The 21,852-nt window shown below is 42.3% G+C and overlaps 1 protein-coding gene across 1 annotated transcript in view; it reads right to left on the bottom strand.

Annotated features, from left to right (window-relative positions):
- PAMR1 (peptidase domain containing associated with muscle regeneration 1) overlaps positions 1-21,852 on the bottom strand; it is an 89,508-nt gene that overhangs the window by 47,701 nt on the left and 19,955 nt on the right. Inside the window, exons 2-3 of the mRNA XM_080931662.1 lie at positions 10,062-10,238; positions 4,060-4,188 (exon numbers count right to left, since the gene is read on the bottom strand). Coding sequence (XP_080787788.1) covers positions 4,060-4,188; positions 10,062-10,238 — 306 coding nt within the window. The remainder of the gene's footprint in view (positions 1-4,059; positions 4,189-10,061; positions 10,239-21,852) is intronic.

Raw genomic sequence — 21,852 nt, 5'->3', positions numbered from 1 at the left:
TCAAAAGGAAAAACAATTAGGCATCATGAAATACAGCTGTCATTCCAGCCCTTGGAAGGATGAATGAAGCAGGAAAACAGGGAGAGCTCCAGGTCACTGTGGGCTACATGCTGAGAACCTGTCTCAAGAGGAAAACAAAAGAATGGAAGATTGTGCTAACCTTATAAATCACAAATATTAACATTAGTAGTATAAAAAAGGATAAATGATGTCACGTTTTATAAAATGATGATGGGTGTGTCCAGGTAGACAACACGGATGCAGAGAATTCTTTCAGCCCTGTAGACTTGAAATTATTCTAACTTAAACATTGAGAAAAATACAAAGAAATAGATCTTGCTTTTAGTAGGATAGCACCTCTGGCTCCCAGCAAAGATAGTTTTGAGCCCACCCACCTGTCTTTCTCGGGCAGGAAGATGGAAAACTTCAGGCTTTCTGGGCTCTAGACTTTGGCGTGGAGGCACTCTCCTGGGGACTAGCATCTAGCAGTAGCTTAACTTAACACATACTGAGGGTTAAGATTGTTAGGAGGTGGGCTAATATCAGTATGGACGCTCACAAATTGAGGTGCTGTCCCGCCCCACCAGCATCAAATGCCTGATGTCTCTCAGTGCTGACCTGCCTTTCCTTTTTCCTGTTAAGATGGTCCATGTTACTCAGGAAGGAAAATGGGAAGTTTCCCTACAGGAAGAAGCAAGCCCTCCTCTTTCAGGAGAAAGGACAGACCGAAAGGATTGTTTGAGCGCCATCTACTGGCAAAATAGCGGTACAGCCTCGTCGCTCCTGTATTGTGCCCCAGCCAGAATAGGACCACCCAAGCATGGGGTCCCCTCTTTGCCTTCTTCATACAATAGCCGTCTCCAGATAAGCATTCGGCAGACAGACAAATACATTGCTTCTTCCTTTGGATTTGCTTTGAATTTATGCAAGGACAGAATGAAACATAGGCTACAAGAGCCTAGGAACATGAAACTGGCGTCTCCTTTGGTTTTGACCTTGTTTCCACAGATGGAATTCATTCTCTGAGTGCTCATGTAATCCGTGACGACCAGACTGGGCTTCCCTCAGAAATGCTCCATTTGTGCTTGCGGCTGTGATGGCATACACGGTGTGAAATGAGGCTTTCAAAACAGGCAGAATGTAGTTACAGCCTCCCAATGTGTCCCAGACAGAATCGGATTCGGAAAGGAATCCAGTCCTTCTTCTATTTGATTACTTCACAGAATGAACCGCTCCCCACGTTTGTTTCTGCTCCCCCTTGATTGTATCTTCCTTTGCCGAGTGGCAGCCTCTACAGTGAAGAGACCACGTCTGTCTGCTGGTCCTTATGCGTCCAGCACCTGGGGTGCATTCTTTCGGATGAATCTACCATTCTTTCGGATGAATCATAGCACAAACTTCCTACTTAATCTGTCTCCTGGGGTTACTATCTTCCCTGAGACAGCTCTGCCGTTCTGCAGAAAGCCTAGAGTAATATCATTGGCAACCCAACCAGACAGACTCTGCGGCCAGCTCTCCTCCTGAAGCTCAGCCCAGCACATAACCAACAGAGACATCGGGAAAGGCTATGCACGGGGATATCTCTGGATACCTGCTGTTCAGACAAGCTTGAGATCCCTCATTACTCTTCCCGTATGTCAGTGAGCACTGTCTTGCTCTTTAAGCTCCTCTCATATCTTGTTCTTTGCTCTCCACCGAGACACTGAAGCAGTTTTTCTAACTATGACCTTTGCACACGGCACTGTCTCCACCTCAGCGAGCCTTTGAAATGTTGCTAGAATTCCCTGTCAGGTGTCCCTCCTCTGACTTCCTGGGTCAGTTTTTGTCAACCTGACACATAAGGAAGCCAGTTCCCCTAACTTCGCCAACAGAGCCCACTGCAAAAAACACAGCCAATCAGAATGCAGTTCCAATAGATCAGTTTACACAATATTCCTGTGCCTAAAGCTCAGAAACATTACAGAGAGGCTGGCAGAAAAATTATAACTACAGGAAGATCAGGGAGTTTGTTCTGAAATTGTGTCTCCCAGTTATATTAGAAGTTACTATTAAGTCTCATGCATGAAGGATGACGTCTGTGAACATGCTAGGCTGGATGAAGAAAGGTCCAGCAGGCCTCAGCCATACAGAAGGAACTATTTTAAAAAATGGAGGAATGGGAGAGGGGTCTTCCCTGGGGAAGAGCACACCAACTGGCTGGCCAAATGGTCATAAACACACCAGCAACATTATCCAGACTGAACAGGTTATGTTTAGAAATTAGGTGTGTGTGTGCATGTGAGCATGAGTGAACACGCGTGTACTCTTTATCTTTGTCTGTCTGTCTGTCTGTTAGTTTTTTAGTCTACGCTTGGCCTTACACTCACCGAGGTGATCAAGCTTGGCCATCTACAATCTCTGGTGATCCACTTGTCCCCAGCTCCCTAAAACTGCTATGCCCAGCTCTTTACAAAGGTGCTAAAGATCAACCTTGAGTCCTGCCTACGTGGCCCACACCTCACTGACTGAGCTGTATTTCCAGGACCCCATGACTTCTCTAATCTATTACTGAAAGCAGTTCTGTATTTGGACTTACCATCTCGTCAACTAGAGGCATATGGAAAACAAGTCACTCATACGCACGGCGCTGAGCTCTCACTATCTCCAGGAAAAGCACCAAATACTTCAGATGTGCTTGTCATCCTTAGTAAGACAGACAGCATTCTTTCCTACTCAGAGACAGCACTCTCATTGAGGCTAATGGCCCGCCCAAAGCTATATGCAGTAGCATACAGTCATTGCTTCGGCCCAGGTCGGTACAGTCTGTACCCTGATCATTGTTTTCCCCACCAGCTCATAGAATAGCAGCAAAGCAGGTTACATCCCACAGCTGCTGGTAAAAAAAAAAAAAAAAAAAAAAAAAAATCTACAAAGCCCAGATTACATTTCCAATTAAAGTGGCACAGAAATTTTAAATCAACAACAGAGACCAGCATTTTAAAATTTACCCGCCTTCTAGAACTGTTAGGTTCACTCTGGAATATAAGCAAAGCCCTCTCTCCCTCTGGCTTTGCTGGAGTTATCTTTTTTATAAAATAACTGGCGAGTCAGGTTATCATCACTCTAAACAAAACCTCTGTAAACTAGGAATGTCATTCGTAGAAGTAAAGCCGATCATCCCGACAGCTTCTGAGTCCACTAAGAAACAAATAGAGCAGATTAGCTGAAATTCCACTACAGGGGCATTGACGTCCAAGGCTGGCCATGAAGAGCGTCCTGGACTGAGAGGTATCAGGTTCCCTTCTACTTTCCAAGAGCTTTGAGGCTCAGAGCAGAACATCAATGACTGATCCTCGGAGATCAAATACTTTGCAGAAGAATCCCCTTCCCAGGTAAAATGGTGTGTCAGTGGTTTACTGCGGTTTCAAGACCGTAACCCAGTAGTTAAGAAATGTATCAGAGAAATTCCCATTTAAATACACTACACATGATGACAGTGGTGCCTACTTCACTGTCTGCTGATCAAAGCCACCTCAAAAGTTCACCTGGTTTGGAGATCCACTGTGCCGTGTGTGTGTGTGTGTGTGTGTGTGTGTGTGTGTGTGTGTGTGTATGTGTGTATGTGTGTGTATGTGTGTATGTGTGTGTATGTATGTATGTGTGTATGTATGTGTGTGTATGTGTGTGTATGTAAATGTGTGTATGTGTGTGTGTGTGTATGTGTGTGTATATGTGTGTATGTGTGTATGTGTGTGTATGTAAATGTGTGTATGTGTGTGTATGTAAATGTGTGTATGTGTGTGTATGTGTGTGTGTGTGTGTGTTGGCTTTTTTTGAGCAAAAGGTGAACTTGAGAACCAGATAAGGAAGCTTCTGGAAACACAATCCCATAAACATGTCCACTATCCGCCCACCTGGATAGATGGAGATAACCTTTGTTTTGATAGTCCAGTTTCTAGCCACAGGCTTTCCAAAACTGAGATTCCATCAAGATTAATGTGAGTTGTGTCTTAAGCTGAGACTTGGAAACCAAACTAAGGAAAGACAGCACTTGCGCATGCGCACAGGGGATGTACTTACGCATACAGTCTCCTCCGTACCAGCCTGCCCTGCACTCTGCGCAGTAGAGACCTTTCACGTAGAAGTCATCCAGAGTTCCGCCCCACGAGCCATTCCGGCAGCTTTTGCAGTTTTCAAAGATGGTACAACCTGAAACATCCCAAAATATTAGTCTACACATTTGCAGATTTTGAGTCTTCTTGAGTGGCAAATTGTACGTCTCCCTGCACAGCCTCATCCCTGCCCCGTTTCTAGACCTGAGAAAATGCCGATGATCTTAGGTGAACCTGCTCACACCATAGCACAGCAGATGCACAAGATTCAGAAAGGAGTATGGGAAGGGTTGGAGCATGGGTGGTCCCTTGTTGTGTTATAGAAAGTAATGTAAATTAGTTTGTAGTGAACTAGTTTCGTTCTTAACAATTTTATTTCATGTGTGTTGTATAATAAAAAATTCAGACAAAGAATTTACTTTTTAAAAATGGTATCTGGAGGATTCTGTTAACACTCTGTCTTATACCTGGTGGCTGGGAACACAGTCCAGACCGGTGTTCAACCCCCAGAACCCAGGTTTTTTTGTTGTTTTTTTTTTTTTTAAGCTAGGTATAATGGCATAAATTTCTAATCCCAGTTTTGCGGAGGCATAGACAAGTGAACCACGGAATCCCTGGCTGACGAACATAAACTACATGGCAAGGTCCAAGCTAGCGAGAGACCAACTGGTCATGTCTGGGGAATGACAGCCAGTGTTGTCCTCTGGCCTCCACACACATATGCTCACGTGTATACACACACACACACACCACCTGCATATAAATATACATACAAAATTAGTCTTCTGCTATATACTCTGCATCTTGTTTTTGTTTTAATCATTTATTTTCATTTACTAATGACAAATGTGTTTCCAATAGGCATTTGTCGATGTCACACACTCTCATAAGAAAAGTGCAGCATGAAATCAGCGCCAGTGACTGGCTCCTGTCTTGCTCTAGGAAAACCAGGCAGGCAGAGCCGACCAGGAGAGCCGGGGCGCTGTCTGGGTGTGGTTCATCTCCACAGCAAGGTCTCTTGAAGAGTTGAGGAAGTGAGAGACAGCAGAAATGATTTCTTCCCATTTCTCAAAACCTAATAAAGACCTAAGCCCTGCCCTAATGCCCTCACCTGTTGAGATGTGATTAAATGGTATCTACCGCTTGGCACTGTTTAAAGGCACATTAACGTGTTGAAGGTGACATATGAGTAGAAAGGACTGTCAGATCACAAACTATTACTGTCCTGCATCCCCACCTGGCTTATCCTTATCGCTGAATATTCCATGCCTAATGTCACCTGCTTGTTACCATTTTTCTCTAGCAGATGCAAGCTAAGGTCTGTGTCCTGGTCTGCATGAAATCTTCAGAACCCAGTATAGCTCTGAATAAAAATTATTCCAGAGAATGAATGGCTAATGACCTGCTGGAGATGGCCACCATTTGCTTGGGTTGATGACAGGCTTCTTTGCCTGCTGTCTCTCTCCCTCTTCCTCTCCCTCTCCCTCCTTTGCTCCCTCCCATCCCCCCATGTGTGTGCGTGTGTGTTTGTGTTCTATAACAGAGTGATTGACAAGTCTCTTTCCGTTTCCTCATGGTTTTGCTTTCCCTACTATCAGAGAAGCTGAGCTGATATGATTGATGAGGTTAGCCCATCCTGTGCCCCATAACTGAGTCCCAGGGGGCTCCCTGAGCCTTGCGAAGACCAGTCTCACCCCTATGACACTGAAGAGACAAACGGACTCAGAGACTGCCCTCAACAGCCCTGCTAATGCTGTTCCTTGGCACAGCTTCATATTAGGGCCTTCAGCTTCCAGCCACAAAACCCAGCCTAGAGATGAAGATGGGCAAAGCTCTGCAGGAAACAAAACAGGGTTGTCAGAGGAGATATTGCAGATCCTATTTGCTTTTACCGTAGAGTTCAGGGATTTGTTAGAGGACACACACGGAGCTCATACAGTGCTAGGGACCAAACCCAGGGCTTGCACTCAATCAATTGAACCATATCCACACATACATCCAAAACAAAGACTATCACCCTCTTTCATGACCGAAATGTAAACTGAAGTCATAATGGTGTTCCATTTTCCACGTATTGATAAAAACCTAGGTGCCATATTTTCTTACAGTGGTTGACAAAATAATACCCTCATCATGACTGCTAAAGGCATTGCAAAGAAGTAGACAAAGGCTAGAAAACTACATACATACTCCCTTTGACCCCTGACCCCTGACCTCACTTCTAGGATTCTTTCTTAAAGACATACTATAAAAATTGTAATTTATATTTATTTATGAGCATTCACTGTAGTGATGTTAAATAGGTTGGGCATCCCTAATCTGAGAATTTTTAGTTCAATATAGGATTCTCTCTCTCTGTCTCTCTCTCTCTCTGTCTCTGTCTCTCTCTCTCTCTCCCTCTCTCTCTCTTCCCCCTCCCTCCCCCTGCTTCCCTCCCTCTCTCTCTCCCTCTCTCTCTTCCCCCTCCCTCCCCCTTCTACCCTCCCTCCTCTCTTTGTGTGTGTGTTCATATGCATGAACACGTGCATGCATCACCACAGTAGAAAATAACATAAAAAGCCTTATGTGGCAGATAATATCCAAAACAAAAATATATTTAAAAATACTGCCTAAAAGTGCCTCAAACTATGAATATAAGTTGTATAAGAAATAAGAAGGGAATTTCACATTTAGCCTTGGGTGCTCCCTTTCAAGACATCTCATTGCTTATAGATGCAACACTCCCTAAACTTTGAAATACTAAATATGTTGGGTCGCAAACACTGTAGCTAGTAATATTTAATTTATAACAGCAAAGGGCTGGAAGCAATCCAGCGACAATTAACTATAGTAATTCATGAATGCAGTCACATGTAAAAAGAAAGGAAGTAAACAGAGCTATCTGATATGAAACATCTCCAGTACACGTTGTTAAGAATAACAATCTTGTAAAATAGTTAGCAGTGCTTGTTGTCTGTGTGTGAAATGGGGAAAGAAAAATAAATGCATGTGCCCGTTCCCTTGCATTTTCAGATGTAGGAAACAATTAACCTATCTCGATATTAGATAGGCGGCATAACAGCAAAACAGAGGCCACATCCATTGATTTTACAGTGTAGCGTTTGATTATGCACATCTGCCAGCATGTAATGTAAAGTCAGCAGTAACCATGAAGAGTCATGACTGCATGCTTCAGACTGTTGGTGTTCGTTTGCACATTTATAGTATGCTATATGAGACGATAAGGGGTTGCATTAATATTAATAAGAAATGGTTTTTCAGCATCAGAGGAAAAAATCAAAGTAAATAACCTTGTACTGTTATGTTTGGACTTGAGTGTTTGCATGCATTTTTTAAAAAGAAGAGTAGAGAATAGATAATAAATAGATGAAAGATAAATAGGTGATAGACAGACAGACAGACAGATAGATAGATAGATAGATAGTTAGATAGACAGACAGACACACCACATCTTTAATAGAAGTACTCAAGAGGCTGAGTCAGAAAGATTTTAAGTTCAAGAACAGCCTGAACTACACAGAAGAATCCTGTCTCAAAATCACCAGGGTCTGGGCATGTAGAAAAATAGTAACATGAATCCTGAGCTTGATTCCCTCACTGTGTGTGTGCACGCGTGCACATTTTCATGTGTGCACAAATATCATACAAAGGGAGAAATTAAAAGATGATTACCAATTAACAATGACATCCAAAAGCCAGGAACACCCCCTGTACCCAGACTGTCCTCTGAGAATAAGAGTTTCTTGGAGAAACAGCTGACTATAGATCTGGGGCTGGAATTATCTATGAAATCTGAACTACTTGTTCATGGTAGAAACCCAAGAAACCTTTCAAAGCTAATGTGATCATCCCAGTAGTTATGTCTGCAGGATAAGAAGTAAAGAACATGAAGAGACTCTGTGCCCTAAAATGTGCTCATGTATATGCTAAAGAAGGGAATGACTAAAACGGCAAAGACAAAGTGCAGGTCCCCAGTGATACCCACCGAGACCCCTCTGGTCCATGCAGGTCCCAGTGATACCCACCGAGACCCCTCCGGTCCATGCAGGTCCCCACTGATACCCACCGAGACCCCTCTGGTTCATGCAGGTCCCCAGTGATACCCACCGAGACCCCTCTGGTCCATGCAGGTCCCCAATGATACCCACCGAGACCCCTTCGGTCCATGCAGGTCCCAGTGATACCCACCGAGACCCCTCCAGTCCCCACTGGTAGCTGCCTGGGCATCATCAGCTCACTGCTCTGAGGAGTTTCAACTCAGCCCCTTTTCTTGTCCTTGGCTGCCTTTCAGGGTAGCCAACTGATGAGTATGGGAGAGCCCTTCACTCACCATAGCCAATCATCACCACCAGCACCCTGAAGGAGGAATCCTGAGTGCTGCCTGTAGATTGCACCTTTCTTGCCTATCATATGACCTTATAACAGCTGAGGCTACCCTGTGGTTACCCAACAGTAAACAAATGTCTCCCTTAAACTGTTCAAGATCAGGCAGATTGTGGCTAGTGTCCTTTCATAGAGGAATCTTGGGGTACTGTTCAGTCATTTCTCTGCAAGCTGCTCCTGCCTGTCAGGAAGCTGGGTGCTAAGCCTTCCTGAAATCAAACGTGCAGCTGGACTGGTTTCATTTTAAGTGCTGCTCTCTGTTTTAAAAGAAGGGAGAAGACGGAAATGAGACATTCAGCCAGCACGGTTTTGATCTTTCGTTCTCCAGCCTTCGGAAATCCCACTGGGCAGTCTCTGTTTCCCATCTGATGTCCCGGGGGAGTCAGCATGTAAGGCAGTAATAGTTCCGGGTTTTTCATACTGGAAACCACTCAGTGCCAGCCACAATGGAAGCGTGCCGAGAAGCGAGATGTCCATCATGATTTCCCCTCTTCCCTCCCTTCACTCTTCCCCTCCAGCCAATCCCACTCCCCAGTGGCTCTCAGCCCTTCCCCCACTCTATCCATTACAGCCCTCACAAATTCCCTCTTGCCCCCCATCCTGCCCTCCTCCAGTCTTTTCCCCAACTGTATCTAAAGAGAATTTATTTTTAACCCTTTACCAAAAGATCTTCTAAAACCTGACCCTCATAGCAGGACTTTGGAAAAAGCTCTTCCTAATCTGACTCCCGTTCCTTCCTTTAAATTTCTCTCCCTTAACACCTCTTGTTTGTCTCTCTTTCCCCACATCTCACAGCACGAATTTGCTTTTCCTCCCAGAAGGGGCTCCTTGGAATTCTCAAAGCCTCATGCTTCCTCTTGACATAGGTCCTTTCACCTTCTGTCAACAGCTGAGCCCCTCTAGTGTCCTAGACCCTCCTGAGTCTGCGGGTTCCATCTTCAGTAGACACATCACTGTTTGCACTGACCTCTCCTCTGCCTCACCCCGTTCTCATCTCCTGCCTCTCTCTCACAGCACTCACACAGCACCAATCACAGCTACCTGCTTCCACCTCCCCTAGGGTGTGGGCTCTGGCAATGCTGGGAATGTGTCTTTGCGCAGAATGCCTGGAGAGATGGCTCAGTGGCCAAGCGTACATACTGCTCTCCTTGATTCCAGTTCTGAAACCCACGGTAGTCAGGCAGCTTGTACCTGCCTGGAGCTCCGGCTCTGAGGATGGATACAACACACTCCTCTGACCTCTTCGGATGCATGCACACGCATGTGCACACACTGGCAGGAACACGGACACACATACACAAATAAATATTTAAAAATCTTAAAAACAAAAACAAAATACCACCTTGTCCTCCCCGAGACTGCCTAAGAGCTACAGAGCTACTCGGTCTGCTTGCCGAGTGGGTGGATGGGTGGACGGACTCTCAGATTTACAGCTCGATGGTTGGAAAGAGCGCTAACTCCTCTACTCTTTGTCCTGCAGTCAGACTTGGCTGAGTTCTGTCAGTCTTTAATAACCATGGCACCGCAGCCCTGGATGGCTGCCTGCGATAATGTGACAGCCACTTTGGTGTCCCGTCGCACACTGACCTGGGTGAATTAGGCAGGAGTCACACTCGTTGTCCTCATTTCTGCAGCATGGGATGGTGTAACCCACCACTTCCTTCTTTCCTGGGCAGACGCACTCAATTTGATCGTATTCACAGCACTCTCTGCACATGATGTTCCACTCAGCCCCGGGGCAGGCTTCGTTAATGACCGTGTACTCTGCAATGGAAAACAAGCAGGTGAGGCTAGGGCCTGGAAGGCATGGGCAGACACACAAACACACCACCATTCAGGAGCAACTCGCCCTACTAGAGTGTCATCTTTTCTGAATGAGAGGCCAGTATCTCCAAAGTGAGTTGACAACCCCAGGGGCTATTCAAAGATATTTATCAAGATACATATAAAATATATTCTGCTGGTCATCTTGGTTTTGATCTTTAAAGAATCATACTTCAGATGCTGTGGCTGTGGCTCACTTGGGAGAGCATTCGCTTCGGTAATCTGCATGAAGCTATTGTTTTGATCCTCAACCTCACATAAACTGGGAGTGGTGGTGCATGACTGTAATATTCAGTGTTTAGATGTGGAGGCAGGAGAGTCATGAGTCCTATTGGTGGTTTATATAGCAAGCTCTAGGCCAGCCTGAACTACCAGAAGATTTTACACACACACACACACACACACACACACACACACACACACAGCTTTTAAAATGCTTCACCAAATACAAACAGACAAGCAGTAGCATGACTGCATAATCAACACAACTTGCACTCTATATTTGTTTGCTTTAGCTGTACTGGAGATTGAAACCAAAGTACTCATCACCAACTGTTGCCTCTCATTTCTGCTTTTCTTGAGATATGGCTGGTCACTCTTTATAGCTGCATGAGTTGCCCACTGCATTTCACCAAGAAAGACTCAATAGGGGCCTCCATAGGGACCTCCATAGGGACCTCCATAGGGACCTCTATAGGGGCCTCCATAGGAACCTCCATAGGAACCTCCATAGGGAACTCCATAGGGGCCTCCATAGGAACCTCCATAGGAACCTCCATAGGGGCCTCCATAGGAACCTCCATAGGGGCCTCCATAGGAACCTCCATAGGGGCCTCCATAGGGGCCTCCATAGGGAACTCCATAGGGGCCTCTATAGGGCTTCGGCAACGGGGCCCATCGGAAAATCCCAGAGGCCACTCTCTAGATGGAGCCATTCAAATTAAAGGCTTGTGGCCAAGTAGAGACTACGTCATTGCTTCCAAACTTGGTTCTTCGGTGTTGTGCCATGCTATAGTCATAGTATCTTCAAAGATAAAGCCAACAGAGAAGACAAAAGTACCTTCATTAGTATGTTTGGGAGAATGTCAAGGGTGTACTCATTAGCCCAACTTAGTACAACCAAGAATTCTTTCCCAGAAAAGAAAGTGTTTGTTTGTGGGTAGGATTTTTTTCCCTCTCTTTTTTTTCCATTTCCTTTTTATAAATGCAAAAACATACCTTGAGTAAAAAAAGAAAACCATCTGGTGAAATCTATAAGAGGAATCAGCTGGAGGCTGCACAGAGAAACTCAGTCTAAAAAACAACCCTGCTGGCTGTATTTGGCCTTCTTGTTTTTCTTTCTTCCCGCTTTCTATTTCTAAAATTGTTGCATAAGAACATGAAGGCAGAAGTGGGTCAGGTATTTGTGGAAGAAAGTGTGTCTGTCTGGGCAAGGTCCATGAAGCCTTCCCTAGGACTCTGCAGGGACTCCCCAGCACACACCATGCTTAGCATCTGTGATGGCTTCCAGACCTCTGAATTTCATAGTTAGCTCTCCATTTTCTTCCCTCAAATTTGTAAATCCCAGCACTAAGTTGGTCACTATTAATTTACCAAATAGAACCATGAAAAAAAAAAATCACCATCTATTCTCCAGCTCAGGTTAAGAGTGTAGAACCGAGCAAAAGAACTTTTTGCATATCATGGGACACTTCATTGAATTGGGTTTCATGTCATGAAAGTTTGGTTAAGAAAGACTAGCTTTCTTTCATCATTTTGTACAAATATCAATGGACCAGCAATTGTTGCCTTGGTACTAGATTGGCATGAGGTTTTGATTTGGGGACTCTACGCTCTGCACTCAGCTGTGCCTATGTGCTGTTAGCCCAGCTTTTCAAATCTAGATGGGAAAGGAAGACGATAACACGCGGGGTCAAAGCACATGATTCTGGCTTCAGCGGTGAATTATATCATTATCATCATCATCATCATCATCATCATCATTACTATTATTTCTTTGAGAATTTTATACAATATAATTTTATCATATTTTTCCTGTCCCTTAACTGTTCTGCCTCTCTACCCACCCAGTTTCATGTTCTTTCTCTGTCTTAAAAGAAAAAGCCACTATAAACCATGGTATCCAGTTTGTCTTGGCCAATTACTCCTGAGCACAGGGCCCGTCCTGGAGTGTGGCGGAATTTTCCAGTGTCACTCCTTCAGACAATGATTTTTCCCTTTTCCATCAGGTATCAATTGTGTAGCTTCTGTCTAGAAGTAAAAATTTGTACCAATTTCCCTTTCGTCCTGCTAGGATTGTGTCTGACTTAAACTTAGGCAGGTCTTCCACATAATGTAACAGTCTCTGTGAGCTCATATGCGCACCTGCCCTGTTGTGTCGGGAAAATGCTCCTTTTTAAAAAGCCTCCACCACCTCTGGCTCTTACAGCCTTTGTGCCTTTTCTTTATCATGTGGGGGAGGGGCATGACAAAGACATGCCATTCAGGGCTGAGCACTCCAAAATCTCTCATTTTCTATATATTTCAATATATATATTTTCTATATATATTGTCCAGTTGTGAGTCTCTATTAATTTGCCATCTACTGTAAGAAGCCACATCTCTGATGAAGGCTGAACAATGATCCATGAGGATAGCAATATGCCATTAAGATTATTTTTGATATAAATATCATTTGACATAAATATTATTTATGTAATTTTTATCTACAGAATATAACTTTTCCTTAGAACAAGAAAATTTACAAAAGACTGAGACTGCTTTTCTTTTGCATAAAATGGTTCAAACAAGATACTATACACAGTTACTTGCATTTAGAATAATGTGGTGGTAAACAGTGGATATTAATATTTTATCTGTGCCTCAATAATTTACCAACAATAAAACTTTTAAGCTATGATTAATCACCTGCTAAGATGCAAGTGATTAGGAGAAAACAAATCAAGAAATAGAAAGACCTCACATCTCCTAAAAAATTTATAAAAACAAATTATTTGCAACATCTTTACATCCTCACAGATCCTTCCTCCTTCTAAGCTAAGTACACTCACTGAGCATGAATCTCTTTTTCAAACATCTGTTTGGGGGCTATAACAGTGTGACAATTTGTTGACTAATTTGATTCTCTGCACAATAAATGCCTTTGTATTCTTAATACAATAAATTACATCTTCCATAAAATTGGTAGATTACAAGACAGAGGTTTTCAAAAAATAAATAGTATACAGAGATAAAATAGAAGCTTCTCAGTCGCAGTAATTTAACCCAAGTAACATTAAGCAAAAATCTTTTTCAGAATATAAAAATTTTAAATGTACAAAAATGGCATTGAAATAGCAGCGTAAATTATTCCAATGATTTTGTGACATTAGTCATATAAAATAGATGCAGACTTTTGAGAATTCCCATCTAATTTATAGATCTTCCTTCATAACATAGATATTAAATCATAAATTTTACTCTAAGCCACAGAATGAGAAATGCACCCACAGCAAGTTTCGGTTAATTAACATCACTCTTAGACTCACTGAAGCCTATCCTTTTGCTTAGGAACTTAAAAAATGGCCACCATTTTGTCAATATACAAAGATAAAAATTGCCTAGATGTAAAAATATTTTTCCAGTTGAAATGCATACAAAATACTAAGAAGAAAGCTTGTGATATTAAAATGCCTACATTTTTTTTAAAATGAAGAGATCTCACACTAACACCATATTAACAGCACACCTGAATGCTCTAGAATAAAAAGAAGTAAACACACCCAAGAGAAAGAGACTTCAAGAAAAATAATGAAACTGAGGACTCAAATTAACAAAACAAAAACAAAGAGAACAGTATGAACAATCTATGAAATAAAAAGAATAAAGAGTTGGTTTGAGAAAAGCAACAAGCTAGACAAACCTTTATCCAAAGTAACTAAAAGATGGAAAGAGAATATCCAAAGAAAAAAACTCAAAAATAAAAAGGACTACAGAACAGAACAGACACTGGTGAAATCCAGAGAATCCCAAGGACACACCTGAAAATCTTATACTCCAGCAAATTGGAAAATGTAAAACAAAGGGGCAATTTTCTCAATAGCTACCACTTACCAAGTAAAATCAAGATTAGATAAACAATTGCAATAGAAATATAACCCCTAGTGAAATAGAAGCAATCAACAAAAAATCCCCAATCAAAAAAAGTCCAAAGACAGAATGGTTTTGTGCAGAATTCTACCAAAATTTCAAAGACAAATTAACACTAATACTCTTCAAATTACTCCATAAAATAGAAACAAAGGAAAATTGTCAAATTCATTTTATGAGGCCACAGTTACACTGATATCTGAATCACACAAAGACCCAAAAAGACAAATTACTCTTATGAACATAGATAGAAAAATATTAAATAAAATACTTGCAAACTGAATCCAAGAGTACATCACAAATATCATTCACAGTTATCAAGTAAGCTTCATCCCAGAGATTCAGAGGTGGTTCAACATATGAAAAGCTGTCAATGTAATACACCATATAAACAAACTGAAAAAAAATATGATTATCTCATTAGATGCTTTAAAAACCTTTTTAAAAATCCATCATCCCTTCATAATTAAAGTCTTGGATAGATCAGGAATACCATGTACATGCCTAAACACTTTACAGAAAAAACACAGCAAGTCTATAGCCAGCATCAAGTTAAATAGAGAGAAATTTAAGCAATTCCACTAAAATCATGGGCAAGGCATAACTGTCTACTCTCTCCATATCTCTTTAATTTAGTGCGTGAAGTTTTGCAAAGAGCAATAAGACAACTAAATGAAATCAAGGGGACACAAGTTGAAAAGGAAAAAGCCAAAGTATTGCTATTCACACATGGTATGATAGTATATATAAGAGATCCCAAAAATTCTACCAGGAAACTCCTACAGTTAATAAACATCTTCAGGAAAGAGGCTGAATGGAAGAGTAACTCTAAAAACCTTCAGTAGCCCTCCTATGACAAACAGGCTGAAAAAGAAATCAGGAAAACAACACCTTTCACTATTCCTACAAATAATATAAAACATCTTAGATTAACTCTAACCAAGCAAGAGAAAGACCTGTGAGACAACAACTTCAAGTCTTGAGAAAAGAAATGATTAGAAGATGGAAAGATCTAATGGATTGGTGGGATTAACATAGTAAGAATGGTCATTTAGCAAAATCAATTTGCAGATTCTCCATAAAATTTTTGACAGCATTCTTTACAGACCTTGAAAGGATAATTATCAACTTCATATGAAAAGCAACAACAAACATGGGTTTATCTTTTAAACCCAAGATATTTAGAACAATCCCGAACAACAAAATAACTTCTGGAGGTATCACCATTGCCGATTTCAAGTTGTATCCGAGCTATGGTAAAAGAAAAAAAAAAAAAAAAAACATGGTATTGTGATAAAAACAGACATGTTGGTCAATAGAGTCAAGTTGAAGCACATAAATTCAAGCACCTAATTTTTTTTATAAAGAAGCGAGAAATTTATAATAGGAAACAAACAGTATCCTTAATAAATGGTGCTGATCAAACTGAATCTTTGCATATTGAGGAATGAAAAAAGACCCCTACTTAATACTCTACACAAAAGTCAAGTTCTTTGGATCAAAAACCTCAAAATGAAATCAGATGCACTAAACCTGATAGAAGAGAAAGTGTGGCTAAGACTGAAAGCTCAAGTGACAGCACATGCTGGTAAGGATGTGGAGCAAGGGTCACACTCCTCCACTGCTGATGAGAGTGCAAACTTCTACAACCACTTCAGAAATCCATGTGTCGGTTCCTCAGACAAGTGGAGATCCATCCATCTTAAGTCCCTGCTATACCATTCTTGGGCATATGCCCAAAGGATGTTTCATCCTACAAATACACTTGCTCAATTGTATTTATTGCTATTCTATTAATAATATCCAGACTCTGGAAACAACCCTTAACAGAAGAAAAGGTAGAGAAAATATGTTGTCTTTACACATGGAGTATTGCTCAGTGCTAAAAACAAAAAACAAACAAAACAAAAAAAAAAACTGACATCATGAAATTTGCAGGCAAATGGATGGAACCAGAAAATATCATCCTGAGTGAGGTAACCCAGATCCAGAAAGGTAAATATGGTATGTATTCACTTATAAATTAATATTAGCCATTAAATTAAATAAATGCCAGCCAACTGTATAATTTGTAGATTCTGAGAGGGTGGGTATAGAAGAAGAGAGTGGAGCTAGAAACACATGGATCTCCCTGGGAGGGAAAAATAAAATAGATTTCATGGGTAGAGCTGGGGTGGGTTGGGACAAGAACAGGAGTGTCAGGGAGAAAATATGTTTGAAGTAGAGACTGTGGGAAGAGTCAGCTTCAGTTGAGGAGTATTTGGGAGTTAGTGTAGAAACCTAGTATAGTGAAAACTACCTAAATATATAAAGATACCCCCAATGAAGTCTCCTAATAATGGATGATATGGAGACCCAACTGGCCATCTCTTATCACCAAACAAGGCTCTCAGTACTGGGGTTGGGTTGCATGCAGTTGAGTTGTTGGCCAAGGGGGTCCCATAGAAATCCCCAAGCAACTGAGGCTGTTGCTAAAACAATGGGCTGCTCTTCACTTACTGACAGCAGGGCTCCATTGCTGAGAACAACATTCACTCAACTCATTGACCATGGAGAAGTCAAACTGGTTCTCACATGGATCCTTCACCCTTACATTCTAATGTCTTTGGTGTGAGAAAGATTACCAAAAGAAAAGCAGCCACAAAACTTTTTACTAACAATCTGTCCTAACTCCAAGATATACCAGGGCAATATTGGCACAGAACCTGTGGGTGTCACTAACCAATGTCTCATTTGACTTAAAGTCCAATCCACAATACTGACCCATACACAACACTGAGTGACCAAGAACCAGAAACTAGATAGGTTAGAGACCTAACAGAAAACCAAATAATACTAGTCTAAAAAGAATCAACAAATTGACACCTAATGGTATTTGCTATACTCATAGATCAATGACTAATTCAGTCATCATCAGAGAAGCTTCCTCTCTGATTGTGAAGCTTCCTCAGCAGATAGGAACAGATACAGAGACCCCATGGCCAGACATTACATGGAGAGAGAATCCTTAGAGCACATAGCCCTAATGTCTCCATCAAATCTCTCCCTCTGAGTTCAGAGGAACCCTGCAGAAGAGGGAGTAGAAAGAGTATAAGATCTAGAAAGGATGGAAGACAGCAGGAGAACAAGGACCACTCTATCAATTAAGCAAGGTTCTTAATTCACAGAGATAGAAGTAGTAAGCACGGGGCCAAGACAAGTCTGCACCAAGTCCTCGGCATATACATTACTGCTTTCAGCTTACTGTCATTATGAATGTGTGAACTCATGGCTCTCTGACTCTTTTGACTGATCTTGAGACTCTTTTCCTCCTGTTGGGTTGCCTTGTCCAACCTCAATATGATGGTTTTAGTTTTATCTTCTAATATTTTATTTTATCATGGTTGGTTGTTATCTCTCGGATGCTCATTCTTTTCTAATAGGAGACAAAAGGGGAGTGAATCTGGAAGGGAGGGGAAATGGAGAGGAACTGGGAGGAGTAGAGGGAGGGGAAACTGAAGTCAGAATATACTGTGTGTGAAAAAAAAAAAATCCATTCTGAAAAGAAACACAAATAAAATCAAGAGGCCAAATACAAAATGCCCTGCTATGATTCCCAGAGCTATGAAGAGCCTGCTTTCCCTTCCTTTCCCCCCCCCCCCACCCCCCGTAGTCTTTATTTGGCCACTATTTCCCATCTTCTCTGCTTCTCTGACAACCCCCTCCCCCAAGCTCTTGCCCATTGCAGGCCCTGCCTCTTTGCTCTTCCCACAGCCTGTGCCCCAGCTCTGTATCACACTGAACAGAGAGGGTCTCCCTGGACTCATGAGAAGCACACCGTGCAAGCCTCCCACTCAACTGCCTCTAACACATACCGCATCCTGTGGGTTGTCTTTCAGTGTTTAGAGCTGTTTTTATGACAGCCAGTCCTCTCTATCCACAGGTTCAACATTCTCAGATTCAAACACCTCCCAGTCACATTTTGTAATGAAAAAGAAACTATATTAAGCATTGTATAGACTTTTTAAAAATATGTTTGGTTCTGTTCCATTGAGGGTGCCATTTTACATTTTTTACATTCCCTTTTAGGTCAATGATCTTGAATTCTGTATTTTAGATCTGGAATGTTAGGGTTTGATGCAGCCAGTCAAACTGCCTGGCAGGGTTATACTTTTGTTTTTTCAAGTGGTTTTTCTATTAAACAAAAGCAAAAGAAAAAAACTCATTGAAAGGATAAAATCATTACCTTGACACTACACCAACTGCTTATATGGCATTATACTTTAGTAGGTCTGACTAGCTAGACATGCTTTAAAGTGTATAGGAGAATGTGTGGTGTGTTACACAAACACTGTGATTTTATGTGAGAGACTAGACCAGACATAGATTCTGCATAACCATAAGGGTCCTTGAACCAATCTCCATAAATACAGTGTCAACATGGCTGTCCTGCCTCATTTCCTGTCTCCTTTACATGACTCAAACACCTAGGATTTGCAGCTAACTCAGTCACAGCGGCCAGCCAGACCCATGGGCAGTGTAGAAGAAGCTCATCAAACTAGAACCAGCATCCCCTCACTACTCAAATCCACAGGATCCAGCTTGGAGCACCGAGCCAGGAGAGTCAGCTTTGCTCTGCTGGATGGTATCAAGCTGGGACATGCTTTTCCCCCTGGGGAAGTTCCAGAGGACTTCCACTATGGGTCTGTCTTCCTCCAATACTACCAGTGCCTTGCCAGACAGCATATTTTTTGCACTTTCTGCACAGAAAATGTGCTTCCAAGGTGTGAACTCAGATCTTAACATCCTCCATCTCTTCACCCTAGATTATCATCCCCTCCCAGGTTTCCAAAACTTTCTAGATCCTGATAACTCCTTGAGTTGGGTTACTACACGATGACTCATTTGCAAATTTGTAAAATTAGTTTCTAAGACTTTTTATTTCAACATGGAAGGCAAAATAAGGTTTGTCCTGTTTTGGTAGCTGCTGCATCCTTGTTTCCAAGCAGCAGATTGGTTTGTTTCCAGCCTGGATGCCTCCATTTTAACCAAGAATTAGTTCCCTGATGTAATTTCACTAGCATGCCTTTACTTCTGTAAGCAAGCCCAGCTCTGCCCTGCTGGCCCGTTTTATTAATAGAGCCATCTTGGTCACAGAGAATGACCCCAAGGGAATCTAACAGAAGGGATTTTGCAGACACAACTTATTTAAGAATCCAGGGATAAGAGAAGGGTGCTGGATTGTCAGAGTGTGACCAGTATAACCACACCAAGGGTGTAAGAAGGACAACAGAGGGTGAGAGTCTGAAAAGGAGGTACAATGAAGTGGAGAAGGAGTGAGGGTCTTTGAAAATAGAGGAGGGGGCATGTGGAAAGTGGGAGGAAGGATTTGTAGGAACTAGAGAGGAGAAAGCAGTTTATCTAACACCCTGGTTTTGCCTAAGATTCATTTCAGATATAGCTGACTTCCACAAGTAGAAAGTGATCAATGTGGGCTATTCGAAATTGCTAAGTTTGTAGTCCTCTGTTGGCAAATCAATAAGGAACTAATTCACTGCGCCCACTCAGAGACAGGCTAACCCACAGCAAGTCACATGACCACCCTGTGCCTCACTTTCCCACTAGGCTCAGTAGCAAAAGCGTGGGTGAACCGAAGGATTAACTCTATCCTTCAACAAGCAGTTACTGAGGGTCAGATCTGCTCCAGGAAAGAGACAAACTGCTGAATAAAACAGAGCAATACATCCACATTCCTGACCTCAAGGAGATCACAGTTGAGCCGAGGAATAGATGTTGTTCAGATGACCCGCAGGGTCATAAACTGTGATGGGAGAAACATGAAAATAAATAGTCATGAAAGTTCTTTTCGATAAAACAGGCTGGGGTGATTTAAATGAAAACATAGAAACTGGTCTATTTGTAACGATGAGACCATTTTCAGGAACATAGGACGTAACGGTTGCAGGTCGTGGTTTAAAGATCTTTTCCTCATGGTCTAAGTCTGTGGCTCTTCTCTCAGCCTGAAAGATACAGCAACGCGGCCTCTGAAACAGACTCAGAAAACAAGCGGACAGCAGGCTGTGCGCTTGCAGCTGTCGCACAGGACATGAGTTAGGTTCCTAACACCATGCTGAGGGACTCACAACCACCTCTACCTCCACCTCCAGAAGACCCAGTGCCTCGCCCAACTTCTACACATATGCATGTGTCTCTGTGTGCAGGCATGTGCTTCTATGTGTGTTCATGCACACAGAAAATAATTCACATAATGGAAAACAAAGCAAATCATAGAAAGATAGGTAGACACACGAAACATTGTATGGTGACTTGAGCTGACCGGCTGAGGTCTGAAGGCGTGAGAAGCGGACGAGGGAAGTATCGTGGGGTTCCTCTCTATTTTTTGGAATTACATTTGTGGGAAGAGCAAACTGACAGCTGACTTCAGCTGTTCAAATCTAAGAAGCTTCAGGGCAATGATAAGGGATGTTGGCTTCAGAACCTGAGACCAACAGAAGCAACAAGAGCAGTAGACATTTGGGGTATTTCCTATACATATCCTAAAGACATTAGCATTCCCATGGCTTTGGAGGTACGTCTGTGTTCTTATGCATTGTCTCCATAGTGCGTTTTCTTGTCAGAATCATTCAGTCCAGCCTTTCCTTTACAGGAAGCATGAGACTGAACGGAGACCTTAGTTACCTTATTTATGGAAGCACAGAGCAACACCCAAGCACCTTTTCTAAGGAATTCATTCTAAGAAGCAAAAATATCCAGGGCTGGCAGAAGCTAAACAAGCTGCTCTTAAGCAGGAAACAAGCTCCTGGGATGTTGATACTTTGTATCTGCCCCACATTTAAAAATAATCTTCTCAAAGCTGCAGATATGTTTGTGTGGGGGTTGTGCATGCATGGTGTATGCAGATAAGTGTGTGGGTAGGAGGGTCCCTGTGCCCACATATGGAAGCCAGAGGGAAATATCGGTATCTTGATCTATCACTGATCATCTTACTGCCTTGATTCAAGGGCTGTCACTAAAACAGAAGCTCGCCATTTTGTCTGGAGAACTCTGGGGGTGTCCCTCTCTGCCCTCCTCGGTGCTGGGGTGAGCATGCCTAGTCATGCCTGGCTTTTTACATGTATGATGAGGACTAAACTCCGGTACTTGTGTTTGCCTCTGCTCGGGGGTTCTCTGCGTATAAATTCATTCCCCGCCTTTTTATTGGGTAAAATAAGTTTTCATTTCAAAATACTTGTTAAGATTTCACTTTTGGAGCCATTTTAAGTTCAGAAGAAGATTCGAGAACAGTTAAAGAGATGGCTGTCCGTGCGGTTTGTAGTCCCTCACTGAGAACACCCCCTCCGGGGTGATAACTTGGGACAATCCACTAATTATCACCCAGTTTTCTTTCATATTCAGCTCACTTCCTGTGATGTACACATCTCACCTC

The sequence above is a fragment of the Micromys minutus genome (assembly GCF_963924665.1).
Source record: "Micromys minutus genome assembly, chromosome: 17".
In the NCBI taxonomy this organism is placed as follows: Eukaryota; Metazoa; Chordata; class Mammalia; order Rodentia; family Muridae; genus Micromys; species Micromys minutus.
Note: the sequence above shows the minus strand (reverse complement) of the source record. Positions and strands in the feature narration are given on the sequence as shown.